The sequence below is a fragment of the Myripristis murdjan genome, chromosome 24 (genome assembly GCF_902150065.1).
Source record: "Myripristis murdjan chromosome 24, fMyrMur1.1, whole genome shotgun sequence".
Taxonomy (NCBI): domain Eukaryota; kingdom Metazoa; phylum Chordata; class Actinopteri; order Holocentriformes; family Holocentridae; genus Myripristis; species Myripristis murdjan.
In genome coordinates this window covers 24,359,487-24,380,244 of record NC_044003.1, presented here as the reverse complement: position 1 = coordinate 24,380,244, position 20,758 = coordinate 24,359,487, and the positions used below count along the sequence as shown (strand labels likewise).

At 41.6% G+C, this 20,758-nt stretch overlaps 1 protein-coding gene across 1 annotated transcript; it reads left to right on the top strand.

Annotated features, from left to right (window-relative positions):
* The first annotated feature begins 408 nt into the window (after nucleotides 1-408).
* On the top strand, nucleotides 409-16,717 carry LOC115356331 (E3 ubiquitin-protein ligase pellino homolog 2). Its single transcript, XM_030047451.1, has 7 exons — nucleotides 409-712; nucleotides 7,032-7,161; nucleotides 7,583-7,684; nucleotides 8,789-8,986; nucleotides 11,345-11,530; nucleotides 12,078-12,283; nucleotides 13,114-16,717. The coding sequence occupies exons 1-7, from the start codon at nucleotides 636-638 to the stop codon at nucleotides 13,496-13,498; spliced, it is 1,284 nt and encodes a 427-aa protein (XP_029903311.1). The 5' UTR covers nucleotides 409-635; the 3' UTR covers nucleotides 13,499-16,717.
* The last annotated feature ends 4,041 nt before the right edge of the window (nucleotides 16,718-20,758 follow it).

The window sequence follows — 20,758 nt, the reverse complement described above, 5'->3', positions numbered from 1 at the left end:
TTTTTTTCTGAAATAACACCAAACATCCCTGCAACTGCATGTGTGACAGGACGTTGTAGAAAGCCAGGGCGATGCGAGCACTTCCTCCGAATTTAGTAAAGCCTTATTTTATTATATTAGTCAGGAGCCAGCTTCTCATCACGGCCGCGTCCAATCCTCGTTTTATAGGGGTGGATCTTGATTAATTGAATTTTAAGGCTTATTTACGCGTATTTTCATCACGTCATCGCAAAACAAAATGCTTCTTTCAATTTAAAAAATAATAGAAAAGGATGTAATTCCTCTAACGGTACCATATTATGTAATTTTTTAAATAATTTGCTGCAGGTCACCCCTACACAACATGGTACGCCCCACTCCCTGCCGTTAGCTGATGTTGTACCCTATGCTATACCAGATTTGTCGCGATACTACTGCACATTGACATTAAAACCACGAAAGATGCTTCTTCACGGGATGAAAACAATAAAACAAGCAACAAGAAGTCTGAAAAAACTTTGCCCAACTGCGCCTGAACTTCGGTAGACTCCAATTCAGATAACTTCCCAACAGTTTGGAGTGAGCCAGCATTGTTTAATCTCACTACTACAGCCGTTGGACGCGATTTTTTTTTTTTTGAGAGGAGTCCAGTCTTGATGAATTCGCCGAAAAAGGACGGAGATGATGTGCCCGTTAAAGACCCGGTAAAATACGGCGAGTTGGTCATTTTGGGGTAAGTCGTTGAAATTTGATGAATACATTATCATTATAAGGGATGGAGAAACGTTTGTCCAGTTTGCCAGACGGATCCATCAGCACAATAAACCAAGAGGATGACGTGTGAGTTCAGGTTTAATCCACAGCTCTTTAAAAACTGTCTCATTTTTATCGTCGTTTTTCGACTAGTTGGTCTCTGGTGGCAGTGGGTTTGAACTGGTTTTTCCTCATCAAATTGGAGCACTATTGGCTTTTTAATAACGCCTCCAGGACGGTGTAGTGCTCTTACAAACTTTGTTCGTTACCACAAACGAGAGCCTGGTCTATTCGGCTATGGCACATACCATCACCTTATCTCTGTACGTGCCGTGTGTTTGTGTGTAAACCATGCGAAATCTACTATAGCCATAGTAAAGAGGGCTACTACGGCCGTAGCCGCTTTTTCATCAATGGTTGGTGGAGTGGGGGAATCAGCACTCGATTGCTCAGGCTGAACATCCCAATGATGTCATACTATGCTGGATCTGTGATTGCAGAAAGTGGGACAGAGGATAAAACCGGTGTCTGGAAAAAGCCTGCTATTACCTCAAATCAGTTTTGTCATACGGTCTGTTTCATGTGTGTTACTAATCAATAAACACTGCAGCCAGGCAGTCATTCAAGACAAGGAGAGAAATCCCCAGCACTACCACACACGCACTCACACATTCTCACACACACACATGCACACAGTAGACAGGATGTGCTGGTGACAGCCACCAGCTTCCACAGCATTTCCACCCTCTAGCTTCAAACTATGCAGGGTCTGCAGAGACCAGTAATGCCTCAACACACACACACACACACACAGGCATGGACACAGTCAGACCCAGACTCACGCAGACCTCCCTTTTGCCCTACAGAGCTTCCTGTGTATGCCAAAGATAACTGACCCAATGGCCTTTCTCTTCCCCTCTGGCTGAGCATGGAGTGAGGAGGATGCAGCCTGTATCAGAATACTGATTAGCCCTCGTCATCTTCCCGCTCCTACCACAGACCAGTGTGTTGCACCCATGATGCCACCAGTCGAAGGAAGGAAGTCATAATTTAGCTTACATCTTCAGGGTTTAGACTGCACAACTTGAACACAAGTGTGTCCACCTCTGTATCATGGAGTTTCATGCGACTTCACTCCATTAAGTGTAGGAAATCAAGTATTTTTGGCTACCAGCTTGCTGTCTTCATCCGTCTGGTGAAACTGATGATTGAGGTTAGACTTGATGTAGCACTGCTGGAATTTTAGCCCTAGACTAGCACGCTAGTAAAGTTGCCAACTCTGCTATATTGAACTATAGTAACCAAAATTGCTACATATTAGGGCTGCATAAGATGGATAAAATTTCATACCTCGATATTTATACTAAATATCTTGATCATGATACGATATACGTCATGACTATGGGTTCACACTTAAGTACAGCAACAGTGAAAATTAAGCATTCTTCAAAAACAGCATAATAATACCAACTAGATGTAGAAACTGCAGATACTTAACAGTATTTTATTGATCAGAACAGGCCAATCATTTTCTTAGACAGCATTAAAATAAAATAAAAAAGGATTAAAATCAAACATTTTGCTGCAACCTCTGCTTCAACAATATTTTAAGTGTAGCAACAGTGTAAATTGAGCATTCTTCTAAAAGCAGCATAATACTACCAACTGGAAGTAGAAATTGCAGTCACTTCACAATATATTTTTGATCAGAACACACTGTCTTAGGCTAACTCTAACCCTAAATTTGATATCATCCATATCGTTTCCTTCTGAGATATTAATATCACACATGTACGTATGTAGATAACAATATGGTAATAATATATTGTTCAGCCCCACTACATATATGTTCATTACTATAATTTACTAGATATGTTCTTTTTAAGCCATGATCAGAATAGTGACCAGCAGCTCAGTTCCCAAACATACTGTAGATATCGCTCAGAGTGGGCACCAGTCACAATCAAGATGCTCTTTCTACTGCTGCCTGTCAGAGATCATATTTTCCTGGCCTGCATACACAAGCATGGTTTGACTCTGCATCTGTCTGCCTAAATAATCACATGCCCTGTGTGGTCAATGCCTGTCTCAGTGCAGGGCATGTGATCTTTGCAGTGGCTGCCTGCCATCACTCATTATCTTAGTTTGCCTGGACACAGCGTACTATCCTGCTCTGTCCAGTCTGGCATAGCTCAGCTCACTTGTGTGCCTGTTAAAGATCCCACTCACCCCCATGAAAAGACTTCCTCTCTTGTTCTATTTATCTCTCCCACGCCCTTTTATCTCACGCACAACCAGTCTTACACTGTCTCTGTCGCATTCCTCTGTCTTTCACTCAGTCCCCTCCCCGTTGGATTGCCAGCCTCCCGGTGTTCTGCTGAGTGCTGACTTTCAGAGAGGCAGGCCTCCTCTGTGGCTTGCCCGCAACGAAAATAAACCCCGTGTCGGGGGGCAGAAGGACTGAATATTTCATACTGTGTATCGTGTTGTGCGCACATGCGTGACGCAGGCCAGGACTGCCCAGGCAAATCGTACCATGCTCAGCTGCTCTTCCGCTGGCCTTTCCCCTCAACCCTCTCCCTTAAGTTGTTTTGGATTCATCTGTCTCCTTCTCCTCTCCCAGCACCCTGCCCTTTACTTCATTTCACCATCTCTCTGGGCCTGGTACTCTCTTTGCTCTCTCATGGTAGCCTTTGACCACCTTTCTTTATGTATTGATGTCAAGGCACTGGCTTGTCTCCCTCTCAGCTGTTTCTCTCATCCTTGCACGTTGCCCTTCCCTCTTTTCCTTGGTCTCATTCCACATCTTCTCATCTTTCGTTATGCAGACTCCCCCGACTCTTATCCACCCGCGTCTTCTCTTCCTGATGTACTCCAGTCCAGCCCTCCAGACAGGAGCAGGTAGCACCGTGTGCTCCTGTGTGATTGAAGTCTACACTGATAAAACTGTCCTCAGAAATTGAGGCCATGTCTGGGTGCATTGCATCTCACGAGTCGTGTGTGTATGTCCATGTCAGCTGACCTCACATCCTGGATCAAGGTGCTCTTACTCTTAGGATATATTTTTTTATAGAGAGTCTCAGACCTTCTCGCCAACAGCTTGTTGACTTTGTCCTGATGTGTTCTGGCCCATCATTGGTGCACAAACAAAAAGAAAATGAGTGGTGGTTTTGGGATGCATGGTAATGTTGCTGAATAAAAATGCATAATATCAAGAAAATACTCAGTCACACACACATTTACACACACACAGGACAGCAGACTGATCAGAGAGACCCTCCTTTAACCAGTGGACCAGGGTTAAAGTCAACATATTGGCAAGCTCCTGCCCTGTTGGAGTGTCCTTGAGCAAGACACCAAATCCTTATAAGCTCCAAGGGTGGTATGCTGTCGCTGAGCCTGCAGTTTCAACCAAAGACACACAAAAGGAGAATTTCCTGATGAGGATCAATACCTATCATATTACCATTATTACACAGGTCAGCAAGGAAATATTATCACTTCATTTTTCCAAAAATTCAGCAGAATTTGTGAACCAGACATTTTGACAACACTTGTTCAACTGTTAATAGAATGTGCTGTATCATGGAACATATGAACCCCTTGACTATAGTAGCTCATATATATATATTTGAGTTTCAGTCATCAGTTTTGAACTGTTTATCGTTTGTAATTTGGTCACCATGTAGCCTAACCCTATGTTTAATATAGGGTTACAAATCACACCAGCCCTCGGTCTGTACAAAAAATTAAGAACAACAAAAACAATTTAACTCTCTAACTACCTTATCAGCTGATCAGCTGACCAAACTGGGCAGCCAGTACTGAAATAAACTGTTTAAAGTAAATGAAATTTAATTTACCAGTCATATGTGTATCTGATGCAAATTGGTTTAAGGGAAAGTAAGACTTACAGAATGCAGGGAGAGATTAATATATGAAGAGGATGATAACTCACCATTTGTCTTTGAGTGCTGATCTTTGTTTTGCTGGATGTCCATTTGTAATGCAATCTGGTGCTTTCTTAGCTCTTCCCAGATTTCACCAATTATTTTCCCCTTTGGATGTTAAACTCTTACAATCTACCTGGACCTAACTGAACCTAAATGTAATACAGTTATCCTGACTCTTGCCAGTAACTGATCATTCTGATCCATTGAGATACTGTAACCTCTTGTACATCTGGCATTAACATGGGTCTTGTATCCAGATTGTGTCTAGATATATTTAGCTGGATTACATTTAAAACTGATTGTAAACACCCTGTCTCCCATGTTCCAAATTGGCTTGACAATCTTTGTTACTATCTTTTCTCACTGCCACCTGTTTGATTTGTGTTCCCTGGTTGATTGGATATGTGCATATCAGTTTGTTTTTTTTAATTTTCCTGTTTAGTAGATTGTAGATGTTTGTGACCACATTTGGAGGTTGTTTTAATGTCTAGGTGCGATTGCACCTAGATTTTATGTTTTTTCTCTATCCAAATTCAACCCAGCCACCCAGAGCACATGAATATGCCTGTGTAAAAGGGTTCATTGTCTAACATAATTCTCAATGTTTATAGAGGAAAGGTAATAACAAATCAGGATTGTGACTCTTGTGACCAGAATACTCATTCCTCAATACAATATCTTGTTGTGGAAACAGTATCAAAGGAGGCTGTGGTCTCCTGACCCTATTTTGAGATCCCACTGTGAGAGAGATCTGTGAACAGAGCAAGACCAGATGCCTTGTGAAGTGATCCAATTTGAAGGCCACTGAGGGCAGAGTTAATGCCCTTCACAAAGTATTCTTGCCTAGTGGGCATCCTCTGAATAGTTTTTAATAAAGACCATGCACCACTGATTAGCCAAAAGCTTAAAACCAGCATACAGCCTTCTGTGTGAACTCAGACCGTGAAAATGAAGTTTCCCTCAGCTTCATTGGGAAATTAGGAACAAATTCAATGTTTTAGTCATAGCCCCCTCCAGAGAGGAAGTAGTGAAGTTAAAATCCAGCTACACACTCATTAAAAACACATGAAAACTGAGATCATCTTTTCAAAGAGGTTGAAATTGAGTCAGAAAATTAGTGCACAGGCTTGGACTAGATTATTTACAAGTCTCACCCAAAGACGAATGTAAATTTGCATGTCTGCTTGAATTAAGAAGGAAAGACTTTAAAGTATTCAGTCTTAAACTGAGCAGTTGCTTTAGGATATACACAAATGGTACAGTAAGATGGAATTGCAGAGTTGTGTTGTAAATGCTTTTAATTGTAAAGAGATGTTAGACTTGTTCCTGCACAGTGTGCGAGAGTTTCAAGTGCAAACTGAGATTCAAGTGGCATTTGCCCTATGGGTGAGGTTCAACAGTAACACGTGAATCATGAGTGGCTCATGAATGCCGTGTTTGTAATTCACCTGAAAAGGCTGTAATACTGCAGCCAATACAGATTTGCATTCTGATTGCAGATGTTTGTACAGAGGTCTTGGTAGTATTTGTGGCATTTTTGTTTGTAGCTTTAGTTTTCCCGCGAGGATCAGCAGAGAACATAAATAGAGGATATGAACAAGACAACAATGCATTTTGTTACTTCCTCCCTTTTGAGTTTCCTCAAAAAGCAAGCTAGATGAAGCCAGATGAACTGAAATTGAACTACATTGTATGTACATGTTATCTTTGAGCCCAGCCTTATATCCCAATATGTGTTCACTCTCTCGCCTAGACAGTAAAGTTCTATTATATTCTGTTCTATTTTTAGAACAGTCTTATGTGTCCTATTCTAGTCAAGTGTATCTCAGTTTTGTCTTGCCCACCTTATTCTAGTCCAGGGGTAGGAATCACTGGGTAACTGACAATATCATATTTCACCCTTGATAACAATCACAATACAAGCAGTTTTGCAATGTGATATACTATTAGATAATCAGCTATGATGCATCACGGTATCTGTACATGAATAAGAATACATGCACTGGAAAAGGCAAAATAAAATTTCAGTTTGGAGGAATCAATAATGTTTTTCAGTGTTTCAATGTGCACAGCAACTGCAACATAAACATGACAGAACAGTTCCAGTTAAAACACCTACAGACAGGAAGCAGATGCACCTCATAGTGACACAAATTTGCTATCTATGCAAACTGCGTTGAAAACTCAAATATCAATGTTTGGCACAAGTGTACGAATAATAACAAGAGGAAGTATCACAATATATTGAATTGATTTATTGCTCCATACCTACTGTAGTCTTCATGATGTACTTATTTCCATGCTCTTATGTTTACCCTGTGTTTGTTTTTGCTTATCTATCTCTAGGTACAATGGCTCTCTCCCCAACGGAGACCGAGGCCGCAGAAGGAGCCGCTTCGCTCTCTACCGAAGGAGCAAGGCCAATGGTGTCAAACCCAGCGCCGTGCACATCCTCAACACATCACAGGACAGCAAGGTATGTGTCTGCATGTGCCTGTGTGTGTGAGTGTGAGTGGGTGTGTTATTAGTGTGTAACATTAGTTTCCTTCCTGCGACTCCCTCTTGACTTTAATAAAGGGGCCAGAGGAAAGATGACTACACATGAAGACTGATTCTTGACTATCCACAGTCTCTTGGGTGTTTAAGACACAAATACCTTTTTTATATCATCAGAATCAAGAACATAGTCATGTGTTGCTATCACTTGCATTATTGCTGTTTAAAACTTTTTTTTTGCCTTTTAAGTAATCATACATTTCAGTCCAGCAAATGGATTGCCAAGAAAAATGACACAGCAGCTTTTATCTACTTCCGTCATACCCTGTCTCTAAGTTAAAACTCAAGACTGTTCCAGATTATGTGACTGCAGCGCCTGCTGCGTGCTGTTGTTGTTGCAGGCCGTTCACAGCAGGGGGCAGCACAGCATCTCCTTCACTCTGTCCCGTAACCAGACGGTGGTGGTGGAGTACTGTCATGACAACAACACAGACATGTTTCAGGTAATGGAACTTAGAAAACAGGCTCAGGTTTGTGTTCAGCGCTGCAGCAAAAATACAGTTGTTGGGTTTCGCTTGAACTCCAATAGCATTTATGTTAAAAAAGACACACCGTATTTACACACAAAGTCCTCTTCTAATTTTGGCTCCCTGGTTTGATTAAATTATGCTGACAATGGTGATTGCATATATTTATATAAAGAATGCACTTGACAAAGAAATGTTGAAAACAGGTAGAGAAACGGGGAGATTAACTTTCGAGATCTCAACAGACTGTTGTGCTTATTTGAAAAATATGTAAGTGAGCTCAACTGAAAAATGAGACGTTTGCTTTTGCTAATTGCACATGCATCAGATTAATTATCTCTACAGCTTCAAAAATGACTAAAAAATTCATCTGAAAATTTTCACTCGAATTAATTTTTACCAACAACTAATATTTGTGGCAAAAATCCAAAAAAGTGGAGTGATTTTCTAATAGGTGTCTGAAATCATGTTTAGGTAATTTGACTCCTCCAGCACGCACACACACGGTGGCTCACCATGCAGCCGTGTGACACAGACTCCCTCACAGCAGGGAGACATGAATATTCATTGAACCCAAAAATAAGTCGGAGGGGTGCCAGCTCAGAAGTGGGACCCAGATACAGTCAAACAAGCAAAAACAAACTGACTGCTTTGACTAACAGTTACCTCTGTTTTGTACAATAATGCATATTACACTTTTTTTTTTTTTTTTTCATAAAATCCATGGGTACTAAACCTTCAATGTTACCCTGACCTTAAATTGTGTGTTATGGTATATTGTATGTTCTTAATAATCCTGACTCTTTCTAGCTTTCTTTATCAGTAATGTAAAATCACTTTTACAAATTCCAATCCACATGTTGTCCTTGTCATGTGATCCACTGATTGCTCTGGGTAAAATCACTCACAACATTGAAAGCCTCCACTATGTGGTGGATAAAGGTCTACTTTTGGAAAATATAAGCCAGGAAAAATTGGATCACAGCAAACAGCCGAAGCTAAATGCATGTTGAACTGAGTAATATCCAGCCTTTCTGTCAGCTGATCGCAATTGACCAGTCTCTGTGCTGTCCCGTGCAGATTGGGCGCTCCACAGAAAGTCCCATCGACTTTGTGGTGACAGACACCTCTGGAGGGGGGAAGGAAGGTGAAGACCCCTCCATCGCTCCCAGCACCATCTCACGTTTTGCCTGCAGAGTGGTGTGTGAACGCAACCCACCTTACACTGCACGGATCTACGCCGCTGGCTTTGACTCCTCCAAAAACATCTTCCTAGGGGTGAGAAAACAGATTTATCAAAGGGATAATGTCAGTTCATGAACTGGAGTAAGAACAGGTCTAACTTGCAAGGGATGCAAGGCATGCAGCAAAATGAGCAGACTGGAGAGGTCAATTTACTAAGATAAAATGTAATGATCAGTTCTCATTAGTACTAGGTATCTAAAAGCATTAAAAAGTATTTCAGTTTTTTAGCAATTTTTGGTGTTTGTACCAATTTAAAGTCATCAGAATGCATTGAAAGGCACTGAAAACTTCAAAACATTGGATTCTTGAGAGCTCAGGTTTTCCTCTTGCAGGGGTATTTATTCTGAGGGAACTGACTGAATGTGGTCTGATTCTGTTTGGAAAGGCAGATGGCAAGATTGAACAGTTAAATATTGAATAACCTAATATATTGCATCTTGAAATGCACATTAATTTCACAAAGCATGGAAAAAGTATACTTTTAGAACTACTGAATTTTGAGTGTCAGAGCTGGTGTTGGCATTGAGAAGTTTACAGAAATACTCAACTTTATTTCTCATCCTCTTAAAGGAAGACACAGCCAGGAGTTAAAACATTGGCCATTATATTTTTAATTCAGAATGGTGTGAATGGTTATATCTTCCAGTTTATGAGCATAAATAATTATGCAAGGTTGGCAGTTTGCACATTTGTAACATTTGGCCATGGATGAATGCTTTTTCTCAGATTTGGGTCAGATGTGTGGGGAAGTCTTTGGTGAAGAATCCTCTGTAGCTCCTGAGGACCTCGGGGGCTTTGAAAAAGCAGAGAGAGAGAGGGGGAGAGAAGAAAGCGAGGGTGGGAGGGGCACAAAAGAATGAAAACAAACGTGGGTGCAGGGCAGGTGTGTATATGTAGCAGCTGCTACCAGTTTAGTGAAACTGATGTTCATTATAAAGGACAGTAGACTTTTTGAGCAAGGAACCTCCTTTAATCATTCATTTACTCTCTGGAAGACATGGAATCATAGACATGTCTTCAGTCTTTCCATCAGAGTCTCTTGTTATGTCTCATTAAACATATGCAAAAATATATTTTGATATACACAAACAACAAGTGAGCCTGTGATCATGTTGATTTTTCATCATAGCATCGTCTTTATAAATACCGTCTTTCCCCAATTCATCGCCCGGGCGTTTAATACGCAAAATCAACTTGGACCCCAGGCGTTTAAAAGAACCAGGCGGCTATTCGCTGCAGGGCTTTATTTATTTTTGCACACACCTGCACCAGGCCATTATCGTGATGACAGTTACCGTCCAACATATTTACAGTCAGTCGATTTAAGATTACTGTACACCCTTTTTTCTAACGTTGGTGGCTCTCTTATTTTAACAGAAAACGGAAGTGCTGCACAGTTATTGTGCGGCTAACTGTTTACTTCTGCAAAAATAAGGTGAATAGCCTTATTTTGGGATACCTCAATATAATGCAAATAATCGCCCCGGCTGTTATTCGGGTGGGCATTTGATATGCAAAATGGGTGCAGAACCCAGGTGTTTATAAGAACCAGGCGGCTATTTGCGGCCGGGCGATTAATTGGTGAAATACGGTACCTCTGTATAACTGAGAGCTTTTAAATATCTTAAAATGGAAAGAGAGTTAATATATAAAATTATAAGCAATATAAAGGTTATTATTACAAAACCTTGACAGAACAACAGAAAAAAAAAAAAAAAACACCTGGTGGATACTGCTGAAATGTAGTGGCAATAACTGCGAAATCAACCAAAATGACAATTAGCTTATTTACAGTTTGGCAAAGCCATCCACCTGGAAGACATAACATATCACACACCTCCAGTCTTCCTGCTGCTTTCAGAATAAACCTCCATGAGCACAATAGAAAAATTTGCCTTGTGCCTGTTCTCCCATCTGATTTTCAAAGACAGCTCTGTGTTTCTTTTTTGCTGCACCTCTAATACACATGCAAAGCCTCTCAATGTCAGTGTTTCTAGTGGTCAAACCACTGCAAAAACAGTGCAACAAAATGAATAATACAAATTTTCCGCAACCACTCAACAACTACATTTTTCACAGAAAAGAGTAAAATAAGCGGTACATAGCTCAGTAAGTTACTTACCCCCAGCAGAGGTAAACAGCATTACTTCTCAGAAATAAAAGTACAAAGATGCAGTGGATAGACTTGCAGTGGATAGTGGAAAGGGGCTCCAGAAACACCAAACACTGACTGGGCAGCTCAGTTATGGCAAAATTCACAAAATACAAAAAGTATAATTTCAACTCCATTACATGCATACAGGTTAAGGAGGAGGCGGAGTTGAGGTGTAGCCCTACTCCTGAACCTCAGCTAATTAGCTCCAATAATCATACGTGTCTTTGCTTCCACAGGAAAAAGCTACCAAATGGAAAAACCCTGATGGGCACATGGATGGCCTCACCACCAACGGGGTGCTAGTGATGCACCCAGAGGGGTTCCCAGAGGACTCCAAACAGGGCCTGTGGAGGGAGATCTCTGTCTGTGGAGACGTGTATGCCCTGCGGGAGACACGCTCCGGGCCCAGCAGGGGCAAACTGGTCAGTCACATGCTACATTGAGTGACAACTGTGTGTGTGTGTGTGTGTGTGTGTGTGTGTGTGTGTGTGTGTGTGTGTGTGTGTGTGAAAAATGTGCTTGAGCTTTTCTTGTGTTTGGACCAAAATGTATGTTGTAGTCAAGCGTTTCTTTAACACAGAGCTGCTCTGGAGACAGAAATAGTCCTACTAACTGGCACGCTTGAATGACAAGAAGAATCTCTGGTCAAAATATAAATAAATATATATGTGACTCAATGACTTAATTTTCCATTCATTCATAATAATAACATTCATGATTTTGGAAGGTCAGCAGCTTAGCTATGTAGCTTACATAGATAGCTATAGACTAGCACGGCCAGATTACATTTTTTCTGTTGGTCCAGTAGCTCCATTATACTTGCACCCCCCTTTCTTTGCTACTGTGCCAGTACTGTCAGTCGTACTTAGCCTCAACAACTGGCTTTTAGCAGCATGTATTGTACATCAGTACCGCTGATGATGGGATTGTTATCATAAGCTTGTGTCTCTGTGTGTGTCACCCCTGCAGGCTGAGGGGGAGAGCAGCGCTCTGCGGGACGGCTCCCTGGTGGATCTGTGCGGAGCCACTCTGCTGTGGCGCACCGGTGAGGGGCTGCTCCGCGCTCCTACCCTGCGTCACCTGGAAGCACTACGTCAGGAGCTGAATGCTGCCCGGCCCCAGTGTCCTGTGGGTCTCAGCACACTGGCCTTCCCAAGTCTGCCTCGGAGTCACAGGTGGGAGCCACATATTCTGCGTGATGCATGATCATGAATCCCACCTGAGTTGTGCCCAAGATATGCCCAGTTAGTTAAGGTTAGGGTCATGGTTGGGTGAGGTAAGACTTCTGTTTGAGCAAACGGGCAACAGGCCAATAAAATTTGTAACTAATTACATAGCTTGTGGGCATATATTGCCCAGAACTCTTGTGGGATCCATAGTAACACCCGCGTGACCATGTGGGTCACGCGGGTGCTTGGTCACTTGGTCACGCTTGCTTGGTCACTTGGTGTTTCAGTTCAGTGATTCTGTTTACAATTTGATACTAATTACATCTACAAAAGCAATGTTAATATGTTACTATTTAGAGAATAGTGCTAGTAGTAATTCACTCAGGATACTGACTGATACTGAATCGATAAGCAGTATCAATTTTTGGCAAAAACTGATATATTGGCAGGTAGACTTTTTTTAATACATAAAAAACACATTTGTAGGAAGGAACTCTCATGGTAATCATATAGTTGTAGTAAAGATATGCACTGGAGGCATGATACTTCACAGTTGAATAGTAAAGTTCCTGACTTCTTAACACAATCAGCACCACCATCTGTGATTCTGCTCTGCCAACTCACTGCTGTACAAATCACTGTAAACAGTGAAGTCTGCAGAACAAGCTGTTTAATAACACCGTTTGAACTGTCTCGTGCCTTTAATGCCATGTTTTAGTGCTTTTTGCACATATATGTACATATAGCTGTGATGAGCCAGTATCGACAGATAATATCGATCAGGCTCTAATTTATGCAAAATTGAAAATGTTGACATTCTGTCGATGTGTTGTCAGCCTTGAAGAGCGCCAGCCCTGGGTCTACCTCACCTGTGGCCATGTTCATGGACGCCACGACTGGGGACAGAGATCTGAGGGGGATGAGGAACAAGGAGACAGTGAGGGCCCTGCAGCCCGCCGAGAATGCCCACTGTGCAGGAGCCTGGGTCCCTACGTGCCCCTGTGGCTTGGGTGTGAGCCAGCAGTGTATGTAGACGCCGGAGCCCCTACACACGCTTTTGTGCCGTGCGGCCACGTCTGCTCGGAGAGGACAGCCAAGTACTGGGCCGAGACCCCGCTGCCTCATGGGACCCACGCCTTCAGACCCGTCTGCCCCTTCTGCTCGACTGCCCTCAGCTCCCCCGGCTGGACGCGGCTCATCTTCCAGGGCCCCATTGATTAGCCACTGCAGCGCAGCAACCACTAGCACATTAACAGAATGACGCCCGAGCTTCATTCATCTTGCAAACGTTGAAAAATGCCAAACACCGAAAAGATACTGATGGAGAGGATGTAACACAGGGATGGGCAACCATTTGCCATGGATGTCTGACAGATTAACCAAAAGGCCACAAACACAATGAATGAGCTGGTGTAGTCACTGGAAGGAACGCAAACCTGCATAGTACCATCCCTCCGTGGCACATGGCTGCCCATTGCTGGTTTATCTTAAAGTTTCATGTTAAGAAAACGTGTGCTACACTCAGTCTGAACATTGACTAACGTTGTGCTGCTGAATGCAGCTCTGGGCTGAGGATTCCTTCCCCCTGTTTCTCCTCGATGTTTGTTAGTCCTTATGAGATCAGGATAGGTGAATTAAACATAGAAGAAGAGGTATCGGTCTTGTCATGTGGATAATTTTTTCTTCTTAGCCAGAGGTGTGTTGCCTTGTGCCATGGAAGAATCTGCAGGTTTTCATCTCAGCCAAACACAACACCAGCTGGTTTTACTAATAAGCAGAGCCTCAACCAACACGGGAGGAGTGAATTAGTGAAATCAGCTGGTGCAGTTTTTTTTGTTGGAAGGAAAACCTCGAGGCTCTTCCCCGGCACAGGACTGAACATCAGTGGTTCAGAGGGGGCGCTGCATGAGGATAGGACACACCATGCCTGTTCCGACCAGATCTTATTCTGATTTCCAAGCAGATGAGGGTGTAGACATGGGCTTGGTTTTAAATTTGGGCAAAATCCACTTCATAACTCTCTAAAGCAATAATAGCACTCCCATGCAATACCCTCCTAGATAAGCTAGTTGTTGTGCTATATTTAGCAGGGTCATGGATCAGTTCAAGCATGGCTGAAAATGGTTTCCAGGTCAAGGGCTTAACCAGAGGTGTGTTCAACTGTGATTTTTTTTTCTTTTTTGCAAATGAAAATTAATTGGAGTATGTTGAGATAACGACTGTAAAGCATGAAGATGAGCTACTGGGTCAATAACTAAATATTTTCAAGACAAGTAACATGTGGATGGATCCCAGCTCACAGCACAGTATCTGGTGTTGTCAAAATGTGGACTGTTATTGGTGTGTGTATTTGAACACACTTCTGGTTAGTGAATTATGCTAAACAGGGTGTTAAGAGTGTGTAATGCGGAAAGGTGTGACCTTATATAACCTCAAAAGATAACTTTGTTTTGTTTCAAAGAAAACTATTTTGTTAGGAAATGGGGAGGGATTTATTTCGGGAAGGGGGAGGGGGTTCTTTTAGATGTTCAGTGTTTAAAAAAAAAAATACAGCTATTTTTCTAACTGATAATTGATTTTAGTTAACTGTTGTTTCTCAGTGTAAGCAAGTTCTGTATGTTTCAGAATATTATCGTGTGGTAGATCTAGGAGAGCTTGTGAGTGAGAAAATATTGCCAACACTGTGTCAAACACACACAACGCTACCATAAACATTGCCCAGACAATGAATGTAGCCAAATACTCAGGCTATATTTAGCCTTCCCAGGTGCTCATATTGAATTGTCTATATTGTGATACTATTTTTGTAATTGAATATTATGGTGTAGCTTGAATATGGTCTAGCTTGAAAAGTCAGATTGTGTCAATTATAGCCTCAAGTATGGAAGATGTAAAATTGACAGTACACACCCACATGAAACTGTGTCTAGCTTGCATGTGCTGAACATACACATTATGTACACTACACATACTCGATACACATACAAACTCTCTCACTCACAACTTTGCACGGTGGATTGCCAAAACGTATTCATGCTGAGTGTTTTTGCCTGTGAGAAGAGATAGATCAAGATGTCTTCCAAGTCCTCGGCTGTTCCAACTACAGCTTCTGTTTTTGGGAGACCTTTCCAAAAAACAAAACAAAACAAAAAAAGCCCCACTCCTGATTCTTGATAGATGTGTGATGTTTATGAATGAGACTCATAAAATCCCACTTTGTACTACTATGCTAAGATTTTCCACTAAACCAATAATTCACTACAGATAATTGTCCTCATCAGTTGTTTTCATTCTGTATTTAGACTTGGAAACGGGACGTCTTGAATCAAAGAATGCTCTTCTGCTAGTTTCAAGATAATTCCGGTTTGTTAACTCACTATATTTGTTGAATATTTTCATTTACTTTAAAAAAAAAATTGCACTTGAAGTCTAAATACAAGATTTAAACACATGGTGTGATGGATAATTGACAGTGTTGCTAATTACTGTAGCTCAGGATTAGTGTGTTACACATCTGGCCGTGCCTACAGGCAGGCTGTTACAAGACATTTCTGTTGTGTATTTACAAAGCGTCACGACTGAAAGCCCTTCAGTGGGGCATCAGATGTGAAAACAACAACTCCCTGTTGAATGACCCAAACCCAGGGAACACACAGTAGCTTTCCACAGGTCCAGGACTAGTCCTATTCTGCACATACGGGTAGTTATAAAAGGGTTGCCATTTCCAAGGGGTGTAGTGAAACCAGACAGGTTCACAAACGGTTATGAAAACATCTCAGTCGACTGCCCCTTACTAAGCACGCCAAAACCACTGGAGCCGCACCAGTGAATCCTGCTTCTGAAGATAATATCTATGACAGTTCATGTGTTAACATTGGCATGTGGATGGAGGAATCGTTGCAGCACCCTTTTGGCTTCTCTAATTTTGGACATGAAATAACTTGTTTATTTTTCTCACGGTTTATTTTTTCCTAACTATCCTTTTGCATTCAGTTTGACCCCACCTTGGGTTGAAGTTGTCCTTATGCAATATACTTTTGCTGTTGTTTTTTGGATTGTAGTACCGATGAAATTCCCTGAAATTTAGCCAGGCATCATCCTAAAGTTGGATACCACTATTAATCTCAGTTCATCTGTAATTCCTGCTCTTTTTTTTTGTTTGTTTGTTTGTTTTTTTTATTTTCTCATATTTTTGCATGTACTAACTTCCTCTCATCCTTGATGGAAAACCTTTAACTGTTTCCTGTGAACTCACATTATTAGATAAGTAGCTGACCCTGTTACACAGCTTCAGACCTCACAGTTAATAATGCATTCCTTTAAACACTTCAGTATACTGTATGTACAGCTGTTTTGTATTATTTTATATCATACCTTTCTGTAATCCTCCGGTGCACAGACAATCGCTATACACATGTCAATAAACCAGTGAAATATTGAGTCTGCTGTGTTCTTCCTGGTTGTGATCTGAGGTGGATTTGTGTAAGGAAGAGACGAGGTATGTTTGAATCAAAAGCTATGACACAGTGAAGCTGAAAGAGATAGATCTATTTGAACAAATGTCTACTTCATACACTGTACATGTAGTCTCTGGCCAGCAGAGGGCGTCCTCTACCAGGTCTGAGAGCAGGGCATGCTCTTATGATCAGGTTGCTTTGAGTTGCATCACCTCTTTAAATAATCTACCATTATAATAAGCACTTTTGGCAGTCATGTACATCACCACGCAAATGCGATGAGAAGCTGCAAATGTTTTCAAAATTACGGAACATATGATTTGAAATAATAGCTGAAAAGAATCAAGTTAGTGTCTGTGCAAAGTAGGAGATGCCTCTTGAAAGACTCTTGGAGACCTGCTGCGAGTGGTGTTATTCAAAAAGTTTGTTCAGAAATTATTTCACTCTTGAACCATGGGGAAGAGGCACTTTTTTTTCTTTCAAAGATTATGAAGCCTATTTCATGGGTATCTCGCTGACACACAGCATTTAATCTCCTCCACAGTGAGGGAGGGAGGGAGGGAGGGAGGGGAGCAGAAATCCAAAAAGCTGTTGAGAGTCTACAGGAGAGACTGCAAAAATATATGAAATAAGTTACATTGTGGTATATGTTAACCTTATAGCCTACTGTATGATACACCTTATACATTTTAACAGATTGTACCTATCTATATTTGTGATCTATGTGTGTCACATTAAAATGCTTACATTATTATTTGTCAACCTGCATTTTTCACAGAAATGGACACTTTGTTAAAGGTTAAACCAGAAACGGATTGTTTTTGCATGGTGCTGATGAACAGGTTAAAGGGTAGCATCTCTCTCTCTCTTTTTTTATTTTTATTTTTTGTTGTCTCATCTGGCATTTGGGAGACAATCATATTCGAAGCACAGACTCCTACAAAAGCAGTGGGAATGCACATCCTGGATTTTGGACATTGCATCTGAAATGCGGTGTGCAGTATATGAAGCCCCAGCTAACACCCCAGAATAAATTGCCGCCCTCATTTATCTGCAGTTCAACTTATTTTCCGGCATGATCCTGACACTCCAGAGGAGGGCAATATTCCTGCATCACTTGCGCCTGATTTTCTGCCACTGGAGAGATCACAATGGCTGCGATGTTTTCATGGGAAATGGCTATTTACACTGATATAACTAAGTGTCGCTAATGGTTGTTAGAAATTTCCCACGAATTCATGAAACAGATAATATTGTTTTGTTAAAATTCTCATCACAGGAAACATGACAGCAGAATGCAAGTGGAGAGTTGACGACCAAAAGTAGATATACATAATCTCGAGGAACTGTCTGGTTTGTATTATTTCATTCATTCTTAATGTGTGTGTGTGTGTGTGTGTGTCAGGGGACCTAGGATAGATGATGGAGGCAGGGCTCAGTAATACAGCTGAACTCTCAGCGGAGGGATTTGTAGGTTTTGATCCCAGCTAATTAATGTGAAACCCTCAATGGGAGTAATGGGTATCTGTGACTGGGAAGTTTGAAGGGGACTCTCCTGCCCCTGTGTGCATGTGTGTGTGTGAGCGTGTGTGTGTGTGTGTGTGTGTGTGTGTTTGTGTGCGTTTGCATTGATGTTTGTGTCTGTGCGTTCCCATGCATGCACACAAACATCCGTTTCACTGTGTACATCCATGCATGTGTGCTTGTGCATCCATTTGTGTGTGTGTGTGCATGTGTGTGTGTGTGTGTGTGTGTGTGTCAGTGGCAATCAGCGGCTTTGAAACCATCCTCTTGTCTCCATAACTCTCTGCGGGCTCTCTCTCACGGCAGCGGCGGCCATTCATACCATTGTTCCATCAATCCACCAGTTAACTACAAACACTGGGCAACTTTAATTAAGCTGGGACCAGAGACGATTAATTAACTTTAAGACTTTGCTTCTTTTTTTCTCCCCCGTACACATTTCACTATAAGTCACAGAGCCACAGAAAGTGTTAATTTAGCCACACAATTTACAAATCCAATTAAAGCCAATATTAAAGCATCACAAGCTGCTGTCCTGTGTTCTAGTCTTATAAGACTATCCTCTTTTGTGGCTAGACGAACGGTGAATGCCAGTGTATGTAAGCCGAAAAGAATGTATTAAATAGGGGTTAAGAGTTTTAATAAGTTTGATTATTTTATGGAGTTTATTATGCTGTGTTATCCTGTTAGGGAGGTGATGTTGTGGCGGTGGATTGGTAATCCCGAGTATCTTGTGTCTCACTGAGTGGCCTCCTGCTCTGCCGCCGTGGTTGCTGTCATTACACATCGCTGTTCAGAGGAGAAGGCCCAATAACCCGGATCTGTCCCGACGAAAATGTCTCGGAGGAGCCAATCCATTTCACCATCTGTCACATACAGCTCACCTAAGCCACAAGGAATATATGTACAAGTCATTTCACAGTGTCCTCTTCACACTGTCATTCACAGTAAAGCCTGCTGATAATGCCACTTTGTGTATTCCCCTTCCCTTCCAACCCACCGCCCCCTCCCTTATCCACTCACCAGCCCTCCCTTTCAACTGATTTCAATACAATTTTCCAAAGCAGCGACAGGCATGTGGAATTTTTTCTTCAACGTGCATCATTTTTTTTTCCGGTTTTAGTGACTGTCCCACTTTTGGTTCAAGCGCGAGTTATAATGCCGAAACATTTCTAGATGCTGTTTCACCCACCAGGACCGGTGCCAATTTTGCCAACCCCAATATCTTGAGGGTCTGGAACCAAGGAACTGTTTTTAAAAGATACCCAGCAACAGTGACAACAAAAATATCTCATCACAAGAAAAAATAATTGAGCTAACTTCCAACATAAGTCAATGGTCTATTGACGACAACAAACCGTTATTGGCATTATGGTGCCATAGAGGAGTCCAGGACAATGTGGCAAAAGGACTGGGTGATGTGAAATTGATATCATGATATGAGACTCGGTGTGTTCTTGGATTTGGGACATCATAATATGATATGATGTGGTTTTAAAGGCTACTTTACAGAGAAGGGATACAATTTTCTGAATTTGTAAGATGTTCTAGATCTACTACCACTCCGAGCAGCTACAGAGTCCTGAACGATTATAGTTCCTTTTTTTGTGTGTCGTAATGATTGAATGAGGATTAGGAAGTATCTAAGAAAAGCTACGGTTGATGATATGTAATGTTGCAGTTGACGTATTTCATTCTGTTGGCAGGAACTCATAAAACCACTGTCCTGTCATTGGTATCTTAAGTTGTCCATCCCAGTTTGAAATGAAAGACCTCACTCGTCAATGGTCCCAGTGATTCGTAGGCCCACAAGTCTCTTGAGCATCACAATTTTATTATTTTATATTTTGGCGACAACTTGTTTTTCACCTTCACTCTTCCCCTGATGAAACATTCCCCAAGCGAGTGGCAAGTCAAAGCGAAAGAAGAAGTACCAAAAATTCAAGGAAGTCCAAGGAAATATGAGCTTTGAAAGGCCAACCAGTGCTGTATTTACATTCACCTTGATAATCACCTCAATAAACTAATATAATAATATGCTGCTGTTATCAGAGTTCTCAAGTGCTGTGTAAATGAGAAGGCCGATTCGCATAATCGGGGTAGGGGATTAAGAGAAATCAGTGTAAGGCAGCTAGATTTCTCCCAATTGATCTGGCATGTACTCTGATTTCTGAAGGGAATCAGGAACTGCCACGATTACCACAATAAATACATGGCAACGTTATGTCTGATGACAATATAAGGGAACGAAAAACACATCTGCTTGTGCCGGTCATGTGGAGATGCATACAGATACTACAACTGAGGGTCTGTGTTGGGCTGGCATTCCCCGCATAGGCATGCCCTGATTCACACTCCATTGTTGTTGGTGGCGGACATGCACCATAATGTCATTTTCCAACTGCCATAACAATCACAGCGAGGAAGACGAAGTGAATGGTGATCTCACGACAGCAAGAGTTCAACACCATTTGGCTCTTTCTATTCTTTCAATGACAAA

Excerpts from the sequence above, each read along its gene's own strand:
- LOC115356331 (XM_030047451.1), top strand. The coding sequence starts at position 636 with ATGAATTCGCCGAAAAAGGACGGAGATGATGTGCCCGTTAAAGACCCG. Across the intron at positions 7,162-7,582 it reads ACACATCACAGGACAGCAAG|GCCGTTCACAGCAGGGGGCA; the intron begins GTATGTGTCTGC and ends TTGTTGTTGCAG. Across the intron at positions 7,685-8,788 it reads ACAACACAGACATGTTTCAG|ATTGGGCGCTCCACAGAAAG; the intron begins GTAATGGAACTT and ends TGTCCCGTGCAG.